General features: G+C 41.1%; 1 protein-coding gene and 1 non-coding gene across 4 annotated transcripts in view; one reads left to right on the top strand and one right to left on the bottom strand.

The window, feature by feature from the left end:
• Positions 1–11,397: 11,397 nt before the first annotated feature.
• Positions 11,398–11,525, top strand: LOC115945304 (small nucleolar RNA SNORA13). Its single transcript, XR_004079669.1, has one exon. It is a non-coding gene; the product is annotated as a small nucleolar RNA SNORA13 (small nucleolar RNA).
• An 8,678-nt stretch (positions 11,526–20,203) lies between these two features.
• Positions 20,204–21,577, bottom strand: part of EPB41L4A (erythrocyte membrane protein band 4.1 like 4A) — a 121,978-nt gene continuing 120,604 nt past the window's right edge. For all 3 annotated transcript variants that reach the window (XM_031042802.2, XM_031042803.2, XM_031042804.2), the window contains one exon: positions 20,204–21,433. In XM_031042802.2, the coding sequence (XP_030898662.1) occupies positions 21,305–21,433 (129 nt within the window). In that variant the 3' untranslated portion in view covers positions 20,204–21,304. The remainder of the gene's footprint in view (positions 21,434–21,577) is intronic.

The following is a 21,577-nucleotide window of genomic DNA, read 5'->3' as shown; positions in this document are numbered from 1 at the left end:
TTTGGAAGTAATTAATTATAATATTCTATTTCCCTTATAGCCATGTGCCAAGGAAGTTCCCTGTGAAGGGCTACAATGACAGTCCATTTGGGGAACCAGACCATCACAGGTTTGAGATGTATACAGATCTATTTTCTTGGCTACTCATGTTCCTGCTCATCTGCTGGAGTGGCAAGGTGCCTGCTTGCAGACTGGCCTGTCAGTTTCAATAAAGAAAAAAATAATAATTAAAAAAATGTAGATAAAGAAAGGCTTCCAGCTGAAAGAAAAAACCTTCCAGCTGACATCATACTTCCACAAGGAATCCCTCCTCAGTCACAACGATACCATATGCTTCTATCACACAACACCTAGTGACACTTCAGTGGCAGAAGAGAGAAGACCATGAGTTAACAACTATTAGGATAACAGACTTTATAGCAGTGGAAACCTGAGAAGACACTAAGACAACATGTCACAAAGAAGCACAACTGGTATCTGTGGCTGATAAAATCATTCATCTCTGAAGTCTATCAGTTGTGATTGAGATATTCCAATTTCCTCTTCTGACTCCCATATTAAAACAATAATGTAAAAATTATTTTTTTAACTTCTATCTTTGTCCTGGTTTGAGCAGTAGCAGTCATTTTTCTTCTTGGTAGCTGGTGCAGTGCTGTGTTTTGACTTTCGGGCTGAGAACAGTTGCTGATAGCAAGCATGTTTTGAGTTACTGCTCAAATGTTTGGTTTGTCCAAGGCCTTTTCTGAGCTCATGCTCTGCCAGGGAGGAGGGGAGGCCAGGAGGAAGGAGAGACAGGACACCTGATCCAGGCTAGCCAAAGAGGTATTCCATACCATAGCATGTCATACTCAGGATGTAACTGGGAGAGACCCGGAAGGGCTGGAGCTCTGGGGGTTGGAGAAGGTATCGGTCAGTGCTCGGTCGGGCAGGGTGGGGTGAGTTATGGGTCGGTGGCTGGTGAGGTGTTGTATTCTCTTCACTTGTTATTTGCTTTATCATTATTTTTTGTCATAGTAGTAGCAGTAGTGATTTGTGTTATGCCTTAGCTATTAAAACTGTGCTTATCTCAAATCCATGGGGGCTACATTCTTTGGATTCTCCTTCCTAACTCTCCGGTAGTTGGGGGAGCAAGGGGGGGGAGTGAGTGAACGAGCTGTGCGGACTTGGTTTAAACCACAACAATCTTTTAGGCAGATGTTTTGGGCATTCTATATGTATTATTCTCCTGGAAACTTCATATCAGTATGTCCACATTAGAATGAAGCGATTTCTGACAAGCCAAGATTCAGCATTGAGATTGAAAGGCAAGCTGTTTTAATTCTTGTTTACATATGATGACAGTAACAAATATTCAGCAAGAGAAATATTGCCTTTGTGCAGGACCAGGGAAACCCATTGTTTTCAAAGGGCTTACACAAGCTGGCATTCTGTAAGCAACACTATGAAGAATGTATGAAAAATAGATTCAATGTATTCTTTCTAGACAAGTTGACTCTAACAGGAGGAAAAGTTAGTTAGTGCTTGTTTAACCTATCCTCCCTGAATCCAGTGATCAAATCTGCTGAGAAACAAAAGCAGTTCCTGCAGTCACTTTCTGTAGTCACTTTGTGGGACAGAGCAGTTTTTAAGTTTAAAGTAAATGTAAACTGGGGCAAAATACCAACACAAAATTTCATATCTGGTTGCTAGTTTAGAAGCAAACTTCCAGAGTAGCTATATATATTCTAGATTTTAACCAGGTAAGATGGTTAACACAAAAACACTAGGGAATTACATGCCAAATCTGGAAATCTGCACTTATTCCAAACATTGAAATGACTAATTTTAACCTGACCAGGTAACAGCAGAGTTCTCTGTTGCAAAGTCTGAGTGAAACAGCAAGTACACATTGGTAAACAAAGCTAGAACTAAATAGTGTTAAATTGGCCAACAAACAGTGAAATAGTGATATCTATGTTTGAAAACTGTTCTTATACGGATAAGAGGCCACTCTGAATGGCTTCCAACTTCACATCAATGTCAAGTTAGTATTTACACGTCTTAGTGTATCCCAGTGCAGAATCATGACTTCGTTGACCAGGAATTAGATCCACAGAGGAATACAGGCTCTACATTGCTAAGTGTACTACAGTGGTATCACGTAGTCCATGGCTTTGAAGACTAGCTCTCTCTGCCCTGCAAAGGAAGAGTTAAATAAAGGACTACATATAATGATCAAGAGATAGGCTATGACAGAAGTCTTACGCTTCCCTTTCCAGAGTTTCGGCGTTGTATCTACCCCAGTGAGAACGTATGTGCAAGGAGGCATGGGTATTTGAGGGATCTAGGCTCTCAGCTGACTCAGCCTGGTATGCAATCATTGTGCATGCCTGAATTGCGAGTATGTCCTCAACAGTCCCTGAAGACAAATATCTTCTACAGAAAGGGTACCTGTGATCAGCTGCTGTTCCACTCTGAGTTAAAGCAATCAGCTCTTGAGGACAAGTGAAAGCTTCCTGGTGACTAAATTCATATACACAGGACAATAAACCGAAAACCTGTTTGAGTTGCAGTATAGATGAATACCACAGTGTATATTTTTTCATTTGTAATTCATAGCTCATAATTGCTGTTACTGAAAGGGACAAATATTGTAGATTAAGACTGACATTTTTCTGATTGCAGCCTGAAAGGATCTACCAGTCTGCAATTTCCTAATTAAACGATATGCAATTACAGAATGAAAGAAAAGCTCTGATTATCTTAGCCTATGTTAGGCCAACATTTTTCCAGTGAAACTACAATTCTGAGGATTAATGAGCAGCATTAGTGTAAAATGATATTAATGCAGTGTTTTACTACCAGCAGATAGCACTATTTCTCAGCTGTTGCACGGTCTCACAACTGAACACTTCCTTCTCTGAATCACACAGTGCTGCCAAGTATAAGAAAAACTGTGATTTTACACCCTAATCTGAAAGAATATAATGAAAAAGACTAAAACATGCAAAAGATCAGTGGTCATCAAAGCATATTATACAGGGGCATGGCAGAAGAAGAAGAGGGAGAAAGAAGGAAAAAAAAAATGCATGGACTAAACTGATCGCAAGCCAAAGCAGTTTCTCCAGCATGTAGCTTCCTTCCAGCTTCCCTCTTTCCTAAGGACTCAGTGGAAGTAGGTCAGAAGATGCACAAATTGTTATGGCAGCTGCAGCTTGCACCTAGCTGCCTCATTTTGAAAGATCCCTCAAGTATTGCCACTGACTTACACCAGATTTCAAGGAAAAATCAGAGCTACCATACAAGCAGAAGAGAACTGTACTATAAGCATAAATACTTTTTCTGGTCAGGGGCTGAGAAATAGGGCTTACTGCTGCCATTAGGAACAACAACACTGCTCACTGACTAGAAAAATTGTCCATCAGGCAAGCACAGATATGGCCAAAATTTTCTGGATTTTAAAAGGCACCACTTCTTTACTTACTTGTCCAAATTAGGCAATTCCTAAGCACATCATGACTAGGAACTTCTAGTATGGACACATGAGGACCAGAAACAGAAATGTCAGAACACTACAGAAAAGGCAAGATGCGAGTCTGAAAGTGTTATTTGTTAACTGTTTGAAGTGGTCATTTTTCAATACTCTGCTCACCAGTAACTAACTGTGTCTGCTTCCATTTCCCCTGCTTCCCAGTAACCCAGAGGCACAGTTACTTTCAAGATATGTCGTTTGTATGTAGACAGAAGCTCTTACAGTAATGATATGCCAGCACCCTTTCCAGGGTGAGAAAAGCTGGCGGTGCAGTGAGTGAAGAGAGGATTGTGACCACCTCTTAACCCCTTATACAGAGCAAAAGGCAAAACACCGATGCATCACACTGTAACACAACTATTGGCTCCACTCTAACAAAATCAGGAGCCACAATTATGGAACAGATCTGCCAAGAAAACCTACTGGTAATCCAAGTACCCAGACACCCTCTTCTCATTATCTGGACAAGAATAAACAAGCACTTTTCTGCACAACAAACCTGAGATCTCTTCTACCGCTTTTCATGAGGTGAAAACCAGGGAACAAACAAGTAGGTAGCCCTGGGCCTGTCCAAGTGACACTGCAAACAGAACACACCCTGCAGAAAAGTTAAGATACTGTTATTTTTCTCATTGTTGTCCTGCCTGTTTCTACAGGACAACTAGCAGCATTTTATTCCAAGAAAACAGAAAGAAGGTGCCAAGCAAAACCTAGAAGCCATACTTCAAATGTGCCCAGTGCCAAATGAACTGAACACCCTTCTGGCTAGCATGCAAAGTACCTTAAGACATTCAGAGGGAAGATGAAAACTGCTTTCACAAACCACCCTGAAAAGTTACCAGTACTACCATTATTGTGCAGAGGTAATTTAGAAAACAAATATTTATTATGTTTACTTAGTAAACAATGTTGGCAATGACAAGTGGGTTTATGTTTATGTAAACTAATGTTTTGGAAATTAAAGCTATTTCTAGAATGTGTGAATGTATCAGGAATTACGAGTTAACTTTTCTAAAACAAATGTGTGTATACCATAGAGTGCCAATATACACACATCTTGTTCTGAAATGAATCAGTCCTCCTACACAAAAATCAACAATCCTTTGGCTTTACAAAGGCCACATTCTCACAAGCAAAAGCTGGTGCAGCTCAGCTGCACACCAGGCTACTGAGCAGTATTGTGGACACTCTGTGACTGAGCTAATGTGTCATTTTCTTGCATCAGTTTCAAGTTTTCTTCTTAGCTCTAGAGTAAATAGATACATGCTGCTGTGGAGACCTCTGCACCAAGCAATTCCTATACTGACTTTCTGTGGCTTTTTCAGCAAGTGTAAAGGATTATTTATATCTACCTGTGGAAACATGTTAGCCTAAAATTGTATTTAAGGGATCAGTCTGTGATATGGCACTGGCACAAAGATTCACACATTAGCAGTTGAGTACTCTTTAGTCCTCTTTTAGGGATGCTCAGAGCATCTGAAAATCAGGTTACTAACTGGTTATTTCTTGTACTTATTCCTACGAAATTTTCAGTTCTAGAAGAACCACAAAAGAAAGAGTCAATTGGTGGATTTACATCACAGAGGGGAAACAACATTTGTTCAAAATTTCTTTTTTCCTCCATTATAACCTACCCTGTTGCCTTGTTCACAGTGAAAGAAATAGAAGAGGAAGGAAAAAACCCTTCACCCTGAGGAAACAAGCTCCAACGCAATCCACCAGACTTGTGGTAGAGAGTGCCTACAGAAATTTCTGAAGTTTATCACATATCACATTGTCCTGGGTTCAGCAGTAGCAGTCATTTTTTTCTCCTTCTTAGTAGATGGTGCACTGCTGTGTTTTTGATTTTTGGCCTGGGAACAGTGCTGATAACACCAATGTTTTTAGTTACTGCTCAAATGCTTAGTCTGACCAAGCACTTTCTGGGCCTCGTGCTCTGCCAGGCAAGAGGGGAAGCCTGGAGGAAGCAGAGACAGGACACCTGACCCAAACTAACCAAAAAGGTATTCCATACCACAGCACATCATGCCCAGGATGTAACTGAGAGTTACCCGGAAGGGTTAGTTCACTGCAGGGTTGGACTAGGTATCAGTCAGTGCTTGGTCCGGCTGGGTATTATCAGTCAGCAGCTGGTATTGTATTCTCTTCCTTTGTCATTTATCATTATTACCATTTGTGGTAGCAGTAGTGGTTTGTGTTATACCTTAGTTACTGGACTGTTCTTATCTCAATCTGTGGGAGTTACATTCTTTCAATTTTCCTTCCCATCCCTCCAGGAGCAGAGGGAAGTAAGGGGGAGGAGTGAGAGAGAGACTGCATGGCTGATTTATGGGTGACTGGATTTAAACCATGACACACATCTGAGTTATCACATATTTAACAGAATCCTCAAAGTTCCAGTATTTTACTGGGTTTTGTAGTTGAACATAGTTATTCAGGGTACCAACAGAATCTGAGAGAAACTCCAGAAGAGCCTGCACAAGTCAACTGAATAGGCAAATACAATGGAAACAAATTAAGTAACAACAAACAAAAATAAGTATATTGGAGAAAAAAACTTCACTGGTAGGAGTTTTCAATTAATATTCTCAATTCTGAAGGAAACTGGCCTGTCACTGAAGCCCAGTGAAGATCTTTAGTCAATGAACCGTGCTTTAAGGAAAAGGAAGGGAAACAGTGAAGTCTGTTTGTGAATGGAAGATGTAATAAAAATATTACAGTCCTTATGTAGTTGTGCAGAACCATCTGGAATTTTGTATGCCATCACCAGGCACTGTATCTGAAAAAAGGTGGAATTATTTCCTAACAAGCTCAGGAAAATGTAAGAAGAATTATGAAAAAAGAGAGCGTGAAAGACAGGAGTGCCTCTCTTCCACGTAAAACTGGTAATAACATATACAATAAAAACATAGATCCTTGTTCATCCTGCCTCATAATGCAAGAGCAAGGTAACAAATAAAAGGCAAGAAACTGAGTATCAAACAAGCTATTTTCCCATTTGTCCTGGGTTTAGCAGTAGCAGTTGATTTTTCTCCTTCTTAGCAGCTGGTGCAGTGCTGTGGTTTTGACTTTCAGCCTGGAAACAAAGCTGATAACACCAGTGTTTTTAGTTTCTGCTCAGTAATGTTTACTCTGACCAAGGACGTTGTGAGTCTCATGCTCTGCCAGAGAGGAGGGGAGGCCAGGAGAAAGCAGAGACAGGACACTTGACCCAAGCTAGCCAAAGAGGTATTCCATACCACAGCACATCATGCCCGGGGAGGTAACTGGGGTTCCATGGAAGGGCTTGCTCTCTCTGGATCTGGCTCATTTCGGTGGGTGCTGTCGTATTCTCTTCCCTTGTTATTTCTCTTATCATTATTATTATTGGTGGTAGCAGTAGTGATTTGTGTTATACCTTAGTTACTGAACTGTTCTTATCTCAACCCATGGGAGTTACATTCTTTTGATTCTCCTCCCATCCCTCTGGGAGTGGGAGAAGAGGGAGGAAGAAAAAAAAGGGGTGGGGGGGGGTGGGGTGGGGGGGTGGTGGTGTGTGAGAGAGAGACTGTGTCATTGGGTTTAAACCACAACACCATTCAAAACTGCAAACACACTATGACCTATGTTAGCACGAGGAGCTGCTAAGACCAGAGTTAGCAAGATATGGCCATTTCTTTGGCTCTACAGAGTAAATGGAATACGGCTAATTGATCTTAACGCACTTTGCCAGAGCAAGCTTCATGCTTCTGTGGTTTAGTCAGCCTCTAACATTCTCACCATCTACAGGTGACTTCACACTGACCTACTCCCAGCTTCTCACCCTTCCCCTAATTCAACTGTACTGACAATAAAGAAGTGATCTGCTATACAGATCACTGCTGCATTCAAGTAATCTCTATGATCAGAGCAACTAGCAGAAATTTGGCATTATTGTCCTGTACCAATTCCTTAGCATTCTTGGCATTACACTGACCTCTAGTGGTGGCAGGAGAAAAATGCAGAGAATTGAGACAGACAAAAATCCAACAAAATCACACCTTGCAGCTTTGACGGAAATCCAGCGAGGGAATGAAAGAAAGCCTAGTACTGAAAGTGTTCCAAATCACTCCAGACAATAGGGCGCAAGCAGTATCATGCTAATGACTCACTGATCACAAAGTACTTAGAAGATATTTTAGCTTCTACTTGAGATATTTATCAGCTTGTGTTAGGATTTCGTGTAATATCACTGAATAGTCCACATACAGCAGATCCTCTATGAGAAAAAGAAAGAAAAAAAATAGGTGGAGCTGTATGCTTTCTGTCCAACATACATCCCACTCTAAAATATGTATGTTGAATTGAGTCTGCTAAGTTTATATTTAACCATTTTTGTTCATTTTATTTTCTTCTATTGCTCATTTTAATTGTGCCCAAAGTCAAATCACTGGTTTTTAGGAATCCTGGTAGTTTCAGCGACCATACTGCATGCTGCCACAAATAATCGCACTGACAAAACTCATCAGGTAGATAACTGATGCTGAGAAAAGGAACAAGAGGTTACAAGCCAGGAGGGGCAGGATCTGGTTTTGTTGTTGGAGAAAGCACAACAGGGAATTACACCCTTATAAATTGGGATTGAAATTCACCCAGGAAAACTAAGCACCCACTCAAAGTGAAACAAAACAAGATGCTTATTACAGATTCAGTTTTTGACTGCTTATTAGTGTCCCAGGTAATCAATGATTACTGAATGGGATGAGGAGCCAGAGCTATTTGTACTGCACTGTCCTTGGTCAGATTATTAGCTGATTATATATCTATCACAAGAAACTATAATAATTTGACATGATATTTCAGGAAGTGGAAGGGGGTGGTGTCTCATCTGAAGATGTCAGTTCCCAGCTGTTGAATTATACTTTGAAAGTAAGAAATAAGAGTGAATTAGGAAATCATTGCTGCTTTGCAGTACTTTCTAGAACTGAAGTCCTAAAGCCAATGCCATCAAAAGCCTAAATAGGCTCATGCAGTGTTAACTTTCAAATATTCTCAGGTCTTATGAAATACTTCAGTAATAAGAAAATGTCTTTGATGCATGCTCAGGAAGTGCTCTATAGTATTTAAATAGAAAGATAAAACCTCAGTTTAAGTAGCTAGTAAGACTCACTCCATGGCTGTGTTATAAAAAGCCCAGGGGAGCTGGGAAACACAATTCCTGTCCACAAGTACCTCGCCACTGGAAGTCTGCGGTATCAGTCACAAACTGGCTTTATGGATTTAAAATAAATATATGAAGAAATATACACCAGTGAGTGTAGACATTACCACCATTCCCTACTATACCTTCTTCATTTGGCAGGATGGCTTCTAGCTAGCCAGATTATGACAATTTTGCACAAAACCTTCAAAGACTTAATATTTCTGTAGTCCTTTCACAAATTTGGCTGAAGCCAGCTTTAAAAATATTACAAACTGACACAAAGCAAAATCATTTGAGTTATCAAACCACTAATTGTATCTTTAGGAAACCAAACAGAAAATAGTATCAATTAACTTCAAAGCCAAAAAAGCTGAATGTCTCAAGTCTTTCACTAGGTAGGTAAGTTTTTGCATCTTAAATCACTGTGGGGTCCAGTTGTCCCCTTGTGCCTGTGGCTAAGCTGACAGACTGAGTACCTCAGCCACCACACGCTACAAGTCATTGGTTCAGCTCAGGTTCTCCATAAAAGGTCATGAAAGCTACAACTGGGCTTGTATCAGTAAAGCTAATTCACTTCTGCTAACTATGCAGAAATTCTGTAGCAGAATAACAAGGCAGACTGCTGGGACAGCAATGTCTTAAGCTGCCAAAGCACGTTTCACAAAAGCCTTCTGCTAAAGATCCTCGATACTTAAATGTGGCAGAAAGCTATCTGTTTCCACCTCAGAATGATATTTTTATCCACTGGATAAGTAATAATTAGTGTTAATTTTGCCCTCAATTAGCATGTTCTGATTTTATAAAGACAATTATAACAAATAAAATGTTCACAAGTTCAGAGATTAGGAATTCAGATTCACTGTGCATCTAGAATAGAGGCCACAGAGTGCCTGACTTGAACTCATTCTTTTTCAAATTATATTTCCACTTTCAAAAAAATCCTATCACTGATTTTACTATTCAATCAGATTTAAACAATAATTAATATATATGTATATATATCAATGCAGAACCACTTCCTGTCCTTTGTAAATTTTTCCACTTATTATTTTCACTGTCTTGCAAATTGTTCAGTAAGGAGAGGAACCACAGAATTTGTGACCAATGTCACTAACCCATATCTATCATAATTTTTGTCACTTTTCTTATGGTATCTGATTGTGTCAGCAAATTTGCCCCCAGTGACCCCCAAGGCCTGAAGGAAGGGATGCCACTCAGAGGGACCTTGGCAGTCTTGAGGGGTGAACCCATGTGAATCTCCTAAAATTCAACAAGGTGAAGTATAAAGCCCTGGACCCGGCACATTCTGTGATTCTGTGGTTCAGTAATAACTTCTGGGGATCTCTGAAATAATCAAGTTTTTCATACTTTTTATAGATAGAATGTTTTGTTTTGTAGCTATATCAGCTCTCCTGTATGCTTAAGCACAAATAAAAGCTGTCAGAAACAGTACAGATTTTTCTTCACTGTACCGTCCCTCCTCCTTGCAGGGTATTGGTTCAGCTCTTGTGAGGCACGCTGGGAGCAGAGTGGGCAGCTGGTCTTTTTGCCTGCACATGGCAAGGTGATGGCGTGCCAGTTGGAGCAGGGGGTCGGCAGGCACTGGTTGTGAGACCGCAAAGGCTACCTTCCTGAGCTTAGCAACAGCCAGCCAGGTTGGTGCTCACTGGAGAGGAAGGCTGGGCACTGTGAGGCCCCGGAGCGAATGGAGCACATAGACGTTGTAGCCCTCCCTAGAGCCTCAGTCTGTTCTCCCCACTGTGCAAGGTGCAGCAGGCACGGGGCTGGAGTACCAGGTTGTGAGGTTATGGCCATGCAGCTTTATCATGAGAATGGCCTTTCTTCCCCCTACATTGTCTTGTTTCCATGAGCAAAGCGTTAAGTGAATCGGAGACCACTTGCTAGAGCTTCTGGGTTGGAAGGCTCCTTTATAGGTTTCTCACAACTTTTTGGGTAGACTTGCCAAAAGCTCAGCTTTTGGAAGAGTGAGCTTTCTAGTTCTCTCTATAGATAGTTTGTGTTCAAACCCTGTTGCACAGGCTTTTGCTGTGCAGCCATTAGTGCATAGGACCATAGAATCAACTCCGTTGAAAAAGACCTTGAACATCATCAAGTCCATCTGCCAAGTCCACTACTAAATCAAGTGACTGTGGGCCTCATCTACGCATTAATGGTCTTAAATGCATGAGGACTGTACATAGAAGGACGATCCACTTTAAAGGAATACTTCAGTAATGCAAAAAGCATGAATGGGTCTCATGTACTGTGCCTGGCTTTCTGAGATTATGGGTTTCTGCATAATTACTGGTTCCTGTAGCAGTAGCAGGCCACTAGAACTCATGTAATAGAGTGGCCCTAAATTTAAGAAGTGTGCATGGCGGAGTGGCGTAGAATCTGCTGTCTGTTCTGCAAAATTAGCCAATTTGTTTCATCTGTTTCTCACTGGGCTCCTTGCTCTGTTCCTATGTCACAGTCACTCTTCTAAGTGAAAGTGTTCCACCTTTTCTTTCAGACAAAAACAGGGGAAGTGCATCAATAACCTGAGCAAGCACCAACATGACCACAACATGTCCCAAGAACATGGTGTGCTTAGCTTTTCCTATCAAATGTTTACTCTGTATAAAACATTTGTCTATTCTTATGTATTTGCCTATGGAGGAATTATTTTTTTCATATGCAGATAATTTAATTTTCCAGAGATGATCAGTTTTAGTACTTACTTTTTTGCCTTTGTGTTGCCCATTCATTCCTGTCCAGAATGAATGTGATGTCAAAAAAGGCAAACAGGAATTCTTGCTCAAACTGTTTAAGGAGCTGGTTATTTAACTTCTCCCTGTTTTTGCAAGAAGATTAAAAATGCTAGTGGAAATTTTGTGGTTGAGCAGTTACATAGAAGATTTTATGCTTCTGTATTTTAATATGAAGAAATTGACAGTTACTGAAAGAGGAAAAATTAAAATGATAGTGGCCACTTCTAGCATTAACTGTCCTGTCCATCTGATAAATTCTTAAATCTGGGCTGCAAGTAATTAGTACATAACATAAATATGCAACATATCTCTTGCAGTGGCCTCTGAGTTCTCTCTTGCAAAAAGATAGCTACCCCTTCAGAATACTCTGCTACAGAAAAGATAAAAATCTTCTTAATGGGGAAAAAATGTGCTTTGCCTTTGTACATTTTCTTTTTTGTTGTTTATATCTGCTGTCAAGAATATATAAAGAGAATTCCCATGTAGGACTATTCAGTATTGGATAAGTGTATTCTGTTCCTTTGCTGTACATAGTATAGTCTTTCCTTGATGCACTTTTTAAAGTGTAAAGTGATTTTAATATTGTTCGCAGTGGTGGCCTTATCTTGGGGATTGTGCGGCTGTTCCTACCAGAATTCTTAATGCTATGAATGCTTTTTACAGTGTTTTGATGTGTTTTGCTGGAAGTTCAGAAGCTCAGAAGCAGCCCCGTGTGGGTAAAGCCTCTGAACATGAGAAAGATGTGTAAGAAAAAGGGTACTAGGACAAGAGTTAGCAGAGCTAACTCACAGACCTTCAGGTTAGATTCAAAGTGCGAGGGGGTCGTAGCTGAACTAGTGAGGCATTGTTCTATTATTAATGAAGGCCAAAAGGCCTCCTGCCTCCCAAGGGTGCCATCAGCGTGCTCTGCTCGCTCCCTGAAATGCCTGTACACCAATGCACACAGCATGGGGAATAAACACGAGGAGTTACAAGTCTGTGCGGTCTAAAGGTTATGACCTAGTGGCAATTACAGAGACATGGTGGGACAGCTCACATGACTGAAATGTGCTCATGGATGGCTATGTGCTTTTTAGGAAAGATAGGTCAGCAAAGCAAGGTGGTGGAGTTGCTCTTTATGTGCAAAAGCAATTAGAATGTATTGAGTTCTGTCCGGGGCAGATGAGGAGAAAGGGGAATGTCTGTGGGTACGAATTAAGGGACAGGCTGGTATGGGTGATACAGTTGTGGGAGTCTATTATAGATCTCTTGGTCAGGACAAAGGAGTTGATGAAGCTTTCTACAGGCAACTGGAAGTAGCCTCGCAACTACATGCCTTAGTCCTCATGGGGGATTTTAACTACCCTGATATTTGCTGGAAGACTCACACAGCCAATCATTCACAGTCTAGGAGGTTCCTCCAGTGCATTGACAATAACTTCTTAATGCAAATGGTGGACAAACCAACTAGGAGAGGAGCGCTGCTAGATTTAGTACTCACCAGCAAGGAGGGTCTGATTGAAGCGGTGATGGTCAATGGCAGCCTTGGCTGCAGTGACCATGAGATGGTGGAGTTTAGGATCCTGTGTGGGAGGAAGAGAATACCTAGCAAGGCCACAGTTCTGGATTTCTGAAGGGCCAACTTTGGCCTGTTCAATCAACTGCTAAGGGGAGTCTCATGGGAAAGGGTACTAGGTGGTAAAGGGGCTCATGATAGTTGGTCAGCATTCAAGGACCACGTCTTCCAAGCTCAGGATCAGAGCATCCCAATGAGTAGGAAATCAAGTAAGGGATCTAGGAGACCAGCGTGGTTAAACAAGGAGCTGCTGGGCAAACTCAAGTGGAAAAGGAGAACCTATGGATTATGGAAAGAGGGGCTGGCCACTTGGGAGGAATATAGGGCAGTTGTTAAAGGATGTAGGGAGGCAATTAGGACAGCTAAGGCCTCCTTGGAACTTAATCTTGCAAGTCGGATTAAGGACAATAGAAAGGGCTTCTTCAAATACATAGCAAATAAAACTAACACAAGAGGCAATATAGGCCCACTGTTGAACGAGGTGGGTGCCCTGGAGACAGAGGATATTAAGAAGGCAGAAGTGCTGAATGCCTTCTTTGCCTCTGTCTTTACTCCTGCAGACTCTCCCCAGGGGGCCCAGATTCCTGTAGCCCCAGAAGGAGTCAGGGCAAAGGAGGAGTTTGCTTTGGTAGATGAGGATTGGGTTAGGGATCAGCTATGCAATCTGGACATCTATAAACCAATGGGTCCGGATGGAATGCACGCACGGGTGCTGAGGAAGCTGGCGGAGGTCATTGCTAGGCCACTCTCCATCATCTTTGGTAAATTGTGGGAAATGGGAGAGGTGCCTGAGGATTGGAAGATGGCAAATGTCACACCAGTCTATAAGTAGGGCAAGAAGGAGAACCCGGGTAATTATAGACCGGTCAGCCTTACCTCCGTCCCTGGAAAGGTGATGGAACAACTTATTCTTGACTCCATCTCTAGGCATATCAAGGATGAGGGGGTTATTAAGAACAGCCAACATGGTTTTATGAAGGGGAAGCCGTGTTTGACCAACCTTATAGCCTTCTATGAGGAAGTGACTAGGTGGAGGGATGATGGTAGAGTGGTAGATGTGTTTTTTCTTGATTTCAGTAAGGCATTTGATACTGTCTCCCACAGCATTCTCATAGATAAGCTAAGAAAGTGTGGGCTTGACGATCAGGTAGTGAGGTAGATCAAGAACTGGTTGAAAGGAAGAAGGCAGAGAGTTGTGGTCAATGGCACAGAATCTAGCTGGAGGTCTGTGACTAGTGAAGTCCCTCAGGGGTCGGTGCTGGGACCGGTGCTGTTTAATATTTTCATCAACGACCTGGATGAGGGAACCGAGTGTACCCTCAGCAAGTTCGCTGATGACACTAAATTGGGAGGAGTGGCTGACACACCAGAAGGCTGTGTTGCCATTCAGCGAGACCTGGACAGGCTGGAGAGTTGGGCAGGGAGAAACTTGATGAAATTCAACAAGAGCAAGTGTAGAGTCTTGCATCTGGGGAAGAACAACCCCATGTACCAGTACAGGCTGGGGGTTGACCTGCTGGAAAGGAGTGAAGGGGAAAGGGACCTGGGGGTCCTGGTGGATGGGAGGATGACCATGAGCCAGCAATGTGCCCTTGTGGCCAAGAAGGCAAATGGCATCCTAGGATGCATTAGAAAGGGTGTGGTTAGTAGGGCAAGAGAGGTTATCCTCCTCCTCTACTCTGCCCTGGTGAGGCCGCATCTGGAATATTGCATCCAGTTCTGGGTCCCTCAGTTCAAGAATGACAGGGAATTGCTTGAAAGAGTCCAGTGCAGAGCCACAAAGATGATTAAAGGAGTGGAACACCTCCCTTATGAGGAGAGGCTGAGGGAGCTGGGTCTCTTTAGCTTGGAGGAGACTGAGGGGTGACCTCATCAGTGTTTACAAATATGTAAAGGGTGGGTGTCAAGATGATGGAGCTAGGCTTTTTTCAGTGATATCCAGTGATAGGACAAGGGGCAATGGGTGTAAACGGGAGCATACGAGGTTCCACGTTAACATCAGGAAGAACTTCTTTACTGTAAGAGTGACAGAGCACTGGAACAGGTTGCCCAGGGAGGTTGTGGAGTCTCCTACGTTGGAGATATTCAAGGCCCGCCTGGACAAGTTCCTGTGTGATGTACTCTAGGTTACCCTGCCCTTGCAGGGGGTTGGACTAGATGATCTTTTGAGGTCCCTTCCAACCCTCAGGATTCTGTGATTCTGTGAAGAAAGAGTTACAAAGTATTGATTGTCCAGCTGTCCTGCAGTGGCCTTCATGAGGTGAGTGGCAATAATTTCTTGTGCAGGTGTCTTGTCTTATCATGAAGCAGACTGTTATGAATACAAGGAAGCAAAATATTCAAAGATTTGTGGAACTTCAAGTCTTAGAATCTTAAATGCAAGATGCTGTTTCACTCTAAATCTTAGGAAAGCCAGCACTATTGAAAAGTTAGTTAAGTCAGCATGAAATTCAATGCTACAAATAAGGCATTAATAAAAATTGTGTATTATCCAAGATTTCTTCTGTGTTGAAAGTGTGGTTTGTGCAACCTATATGCTGAAGAGCATGACAAGTAATCCAGGTCTTTGAAGCCAGAAACTTCTTGGTCAGTATTGGAAATGTGATGTCAGAATGATCCAGTGCTGAGAAATCACTATGATTATTTACCTGCATTTCAACTAGTGTAAACCATATTGAGTAAATTATTAGATAGCCTGCTCTAATATCATAGTGACTAAATCTAGGGTGAAATTCAGAGTGCAAACTTAAATTTCAAGTCAAACTGAAGAAATGACTGAGTATTTTTAAATTATAAAGTGTCACAATATTTTACTACATGCTAGAAAGTGGTGTTCCTGTTGGATACTTTGTGAAGTATGACTGAAAGAAAAAATGCTGGAAGTTTCCTTAGCAGCAGATGTTTATTATGACTGGAAGGACTAGTTACTCAAACATAAGAAAGTATAGCAGTGAAGAAGGGTAGATTGAATGGGGTAGAGAACTGCTAAAACATGTCCTGCTCGCAGCTATAAGTTCTCATTTAAACCTTATTATGCAGGAGCTACGTTCCAGGACACAAAAAAAAAAAAGAAATCGAAAGTATCCTTCACATTCTTGTTTTCATTGTTTCACTGATTCATCTGGTTCTCCTAGAGACAGGTAAAGAGGACAGTTTTGAGACACAGTGCTGCACAGTGATATTTCCAGGAAAGAACTATAAATATTATTAAAGAAAAATGAGAAGAGATAAAAATCATGCAGAAGTTTTGAGAGTAACAGAAGTGTTATTTGGCACCCATTAATGAGTTTTTTTGATTATTCAAGTTTTCGAGTGATAATTCTATTGCCTTTTTAATTATTTTTTTCACTGTGCTAGAAATTGGTAATACCTCACTAACTTCTACAGACGTGAAGTACAGGTTGTACAGTTGTGTGGTGTTTGCAGTAGCGACTTTCAAAATCTGATTTCAGCTCTGGGAAAGCACACTGATTATTAGGCAGCCGTTCACAGAGACAAATCGGTGTTGGAACTGGTCTTGTTTAACATCTTTGCCACTGATATGGACAATAGGATTGAGTGTGCCCTCAGCAAGTTTGCCGATGACACCAAGCTGTGTAGTTCAGTTGATACGCTGGAGGGAAGGAATGCCATCCAGAGGGACCTTGACACACTTGTGAGATGGGCTGATGCCAACCTCATGAAGTTTAACCATGCCAAGTGCAAGGTCCTGCACCTGGGTCGGAGCAATCCCAGGCACAGCTACAGGTTGGGCAAAAAGGAAATTCAGTGCAGCCCTGCAGAGAAGGACTAGGGGGTGTTGGTCGATGAGAAAATGAACATGAGCCAGCTTCAGTGTGCACTTGCAGTCCAGAAGGCCAACCGTATTCTGGGCTGCATCAAAAGGAGTGTGACCAGCAGGTCGAAGGAGGTGATCCTGCCCCTCTACTCTGCTCTCCTGAGATTTCACTTGCAGTTCTGTGTACAGTTCTGATGTCCTCAACATGAAAAGGGGATGGAACTGTTAGAACAAGTCCAGAGGAGGGCCACGAGGATAATCAGGGGCCTGGAGCACCTCCCATATGAAGACAGGTTGAGGAAGTTGGGGCTGTTCAGCCTGGAGAAGGCTGCGTGGAGATCTCATAGCAGCCTTCCAGTATCTGAAGGGGGCCTATGGGGATGCTGGGGAGGGACTCTTCATTAGGGACTGTAGTCCCTAATTAGGACAAGGGGTAACAGGTTAAAATTTAAACAGGAAGTTTATACTGGATATATGGAAAAAGTTATTTACTGTGAGGGTAGTGAGGCACTGGAGCAGGTTGCCCAGGGAAGTTGTGAATGATCCATCCCTGGCAGTGTTCTAGGCCAGGTTGGACAGAACCTTGGGTGACAGGATTTAGTGTGAGGTGTCCCTGCTCATGGCAAGGGGCTTGGAACTAGATGATCTTCATGTCCTTTCCAACCCAACTATTCTATGATTCTATGATCTGGCAACTTAAATGGTAGTTGTTTGGTTTTTTTTTCCAAGCAACATCTTCATTACAATGAACTCAATTAGAGTATGAGTTAGAAGTTCAGTGATATTAGTAAGAAGTGCAGTGAACAGCAGGTTAAGGCTGGTTCTTAATGATAGAAACCAGCTAAGAAACAAGGGGACCTATATGGGTTATATAAAAACAACTTTTGTGGTGTGGTTAGCAAGTCCCCTTTATTGTATAAATTATATGTTTTGCAAAGAGGTATATCTTAATGGTGTATTTGTTGCTAATTAGGGAGCTCTACAACTTACCTATTCTCAGCATTTAGGTCTTGGAAAAGGTAAAAGCAGAGGCACAAAGTTAAAATTGATGGCCTGAGATCAATTCAGCATATTAGACTCAGAACTGATGAGTCTATGTGAGAATGTCTCAAATAGCAGCCCTTTGTCCATGTGAGGACAGGTCTGTATGCCGTCCAACCTAAGGGTAAACTTCGCCTGGCAAGGCTGTACATTTTCTGTCTTCTGTGACTCATCTAAGGTACAAGCATTTCAGACTGACACCCAAACTTCAAGTCTGAAAACAACTGCCTCTAGGCAGTAAAAGCCCTAAGAAAGCTGGGGAAAGGTAACAACAGTGGGAAGAGCAAGATGTAGCTCGGAGCTGTAAGAGACCAGCCACTTGCAAATGTTGTAAGGTTGGTTTGGGGCTACAGAGCATACTGTGACACAGAAAGTGTTCTCGGTGATTGATCACTTTCTCTCTCACAAAAATAACAAGACCAGAAGAAAAGGGGTCTTTCCTCAAATGATTGAGGAAGAGAAGCTTTAAGGAAAAGAGGGCTCATTTGTATGGAAGAAGTTTCTTTTGCTGTACTATCAGCTGACAGTGGCATCCTGGTCCAAATTTTACCTTGTTCTGGCACTGACAATGTGTAATACAAGCATTAGGCATTCTTTTCTGGATACAGAATAGTACTATAGTATCCCAGATGAAGCATTACAATTGCTAAAACCTGCTTCCTATAGTGTATTGGCAAGAAGACTTCTAACTCAAAACCAGGACTTTATCTGTAAATCTCTCATTTAAATGCAAAAATCTGGCCTGATTACAAAACAACTCTCCTGTACTTGTTAGCTGACACCTATCACCTTTAGACTACATAAAAGCTTATTTTCTGATGTTGTGAGATAAGTGAAATACCACACAATTGGCTGATGGCATCCAGCAATAGCACACAAAAGTATAGCAAATGACAATATGCAGGAAAATACGTGATCAGATATAAACCTTAGAAGTTACTTTCTTCCTGATAAATAGTTGAGGTTTGGTAAGATATGCACACTGTGTACAGATAATTTTCAAATAGTAACACCACAAGTCCTCCTAAAATAGCACGCATGTTCTACTTGCCTGTGCCTGAAGAATGCAGAATAATGGTAATGACTTGGTGACAAACTACAAGTAGGTGTATAATGGTCCAGTTTGGAATACCTTCTTAAAGAAATTACATTCATTGCAGACACTTTAACCAGTGTGGTCTGTTATATTTCAGTAGTCTTTCAAAAGATTGTGATGCTCTAGATTAATCTGTATCATCAAAATCATTGCCATAGTGATGGGGGGGTTTATGTATGTGTGCTTGGTGGGGTTTTCGGTGGTTTTTTTTTGGGTTGTTGATCTTTTTTTTCTTTGGCTTGTTTTTTTTCTAACTGCTGCTTGTGAGAATATCATACAAGGTCATAAACTGATCCAAAGGATAATTTTAAATTGGAGCAGTGATAATGAAACTATATACCAGACTTAGAAAAAAGTTTGAGGAAATACTTCAAGCCAAGCCCAAAAATGTCCTAGGATGAAATCCACAGTAAATCCAGAAAATGCTGAAGAACCTCAATGAAAACAGAATTTTTATCACAGAGAGGTTTTAAGCTCTTTCCTTCCCTTAGGTTTGTTCACTGAGACTGAAGAAGAATGGTTCAATATAAATGATCAAAGAAAAATATTTATTAAGTGAGGGGTTTTATGCCATTTCCTTCCCTTATATTTGTTCACTGAGACTGAAGAAGAATGGTCCAATATAAGTGATCAAAGAAAAATATTTATTAAGTGAATCTGCTTTCCCTAGCATGATGCAACATCTCCCAGTGTGCAGACCAATCCATACTATGACAGGAATATGCAAAGTGTATGGCTACCCTGGCTTGTAGCATCCACCTGACCATCTCAGAACATGAAACAATAAAGAATCAAAAATTTAAGTGGAAAATAAAACTCTTCTCACTTTTACTAAGTTAAAATTAGTATTAGTAATCCCATGCATCTTGTAAAGCATAACTTTGATGCCTTATGTTCATTCCAGTTCTCAATCACTGGCTTTTCTGACAGGGCTGCAGTCCCCTGGTATGGTGTTGCTAGGGGAAGAAGTCACAGGATCACTGTATATCACTGAAGGCAGTGCAGGTTGAGCTTAAGGAGAACCGAGCATATGAGCTACTACAGCCATTTCCAATGCTCTTTGACAAAGTCAGTATTTAGTTTGGGGATTACAGTTAGGAAAAGTTACTTTCATAATACAAAGATTTTGCTGAGCTTCTTACTAACTTACTAAGTTAACAACAGCAATAGTCTCATCCATGTGCTGACTGTGGCCAAATGGCAGGCAGAGGAATTACCTTCATCTATTTGGACAAAGTGAGAAGGCAAGAGAAGAGCCAGGCTTCACTTCAGATATATTCTAGAAGATAACCCACTCAGTTTGCAGCATCATTTAAACTTACTATTTATTCCTACCGTGTCAATAGAGGAAAAAATGCAATTATACCCGAAATACTGCCTTTGTCATTTTATCATAGTAGAAATGGCTCAGAGAAAAGTATCAGAAGGTACTACCATTGATTATGTCATATAAAAAGAGATTAAGGCAGCCTTTGCTAATCTCGATTTAAAAAAAAAAAAAAAAGGCTATTTGCTAGCTGTCTTACATCCTACTCCACAAGTTTTATTTAGCCAGTACTTAAGTTCCTTGCTAAGAAGTCTAAATATGGTGGGTCAGTACGTATTTTCCATTTTTCTTCCAGTGTGGTTCACTACAAGGTGACAGATGTATTTCTATGGTGTGAAATATCCAATTAAATAGCCCATCTGTTGCCTCTAAAAGGGCATTCAAAATTGAGAACACTTAAACCTGCCAAGGGAAAGTAAGTCTGTATCACCTCTGGAACTCTCTACTAGAGGGTGTTATCCAGTCTATTATTTCTGAACTAAAGCTGGTCGAGTCAACATTTGTATGAACAACATAAGCATCTGTTGTGCTAGGCTAAAATAAAACTTGTAAGAGCTCTATGCTAAAACAAACCTTGCAATAGTCATCAGTCCCTGTATCTCAAGACACAAGTTGATCCCCATAATATAAAATTGTCAAGATAATTCTCCCCATATCACACTGTATTGCACGATTGGCCAAAACCATGACTATTTCACTTCTTTTGAAGTGTCTGGTCCTGATCATGTGAGTTAACAGTCATTTTTTTGGAAAAAGGCGATTCAGTTACACAGCAGACCATGCAGCCTGTTTTGTTGCAGAAAATTCTTTTTTTTTCATTCTTTTGGAAATGTAACTGCTGATGATTCAGCTTTACTATGACTTTTCTTTTTGGCTGTCTAATTAGGCAGCTTCTCCTCAATCAGTCACACCACTAGAATGATGTCAGTAATAAAAGCATTGCTTGGCCTTCCCAGCAAGCAGGCCCTTCTGAGTGTCCCAGAAAAACTGCCACCATGTAGACTTCAGTTTCTTTCTTTGCAAACACACAGAAAATTCTCAATTTCCGAAGAAGAAAGTCTATTCAACATTTTCAGTTACGGCAGTCAAGTCTCCACCTTAAAGCGTGACACCTGTACAGTTTTTATGATCTTAGTGGTGGGTTTTCCATCAATGTTGTTAGTGGATAGCAGAGATATTTCTTCTATTAAGCTGTCTTCAGATCCATTCTGTCTCTGAAGGAAACAAATCAAAACATATTGTTGAAAAGGTATAGCAGAATTTAAATACTGTGTTTTGATAACTGCTGCTATGACAGCCTTAGGCTAAGGATATACCAATTTATATAAGTATACACACACCAAGCCTCTTCATTTATT

Source organism: Melopsittacus undulatus, chromosome Z (assembly GCF_012275295.1).
Source record: "Melopsittacus undulatus isolate bMelUnd1 chromosome Z, bMelUnd1.mat.Z, whole genome shotgun sequence".
NCBI lineage: Eukaryota > Metazoa > Chordata > Aves > Psittaciformes > Psittaculidae > Melopsittacus > Melopsittacus undulatus.
Note: the sequence above shows the minus strand (reverse complement) of the source record. Positions and strands in the feature narration are given on the sequence as shown.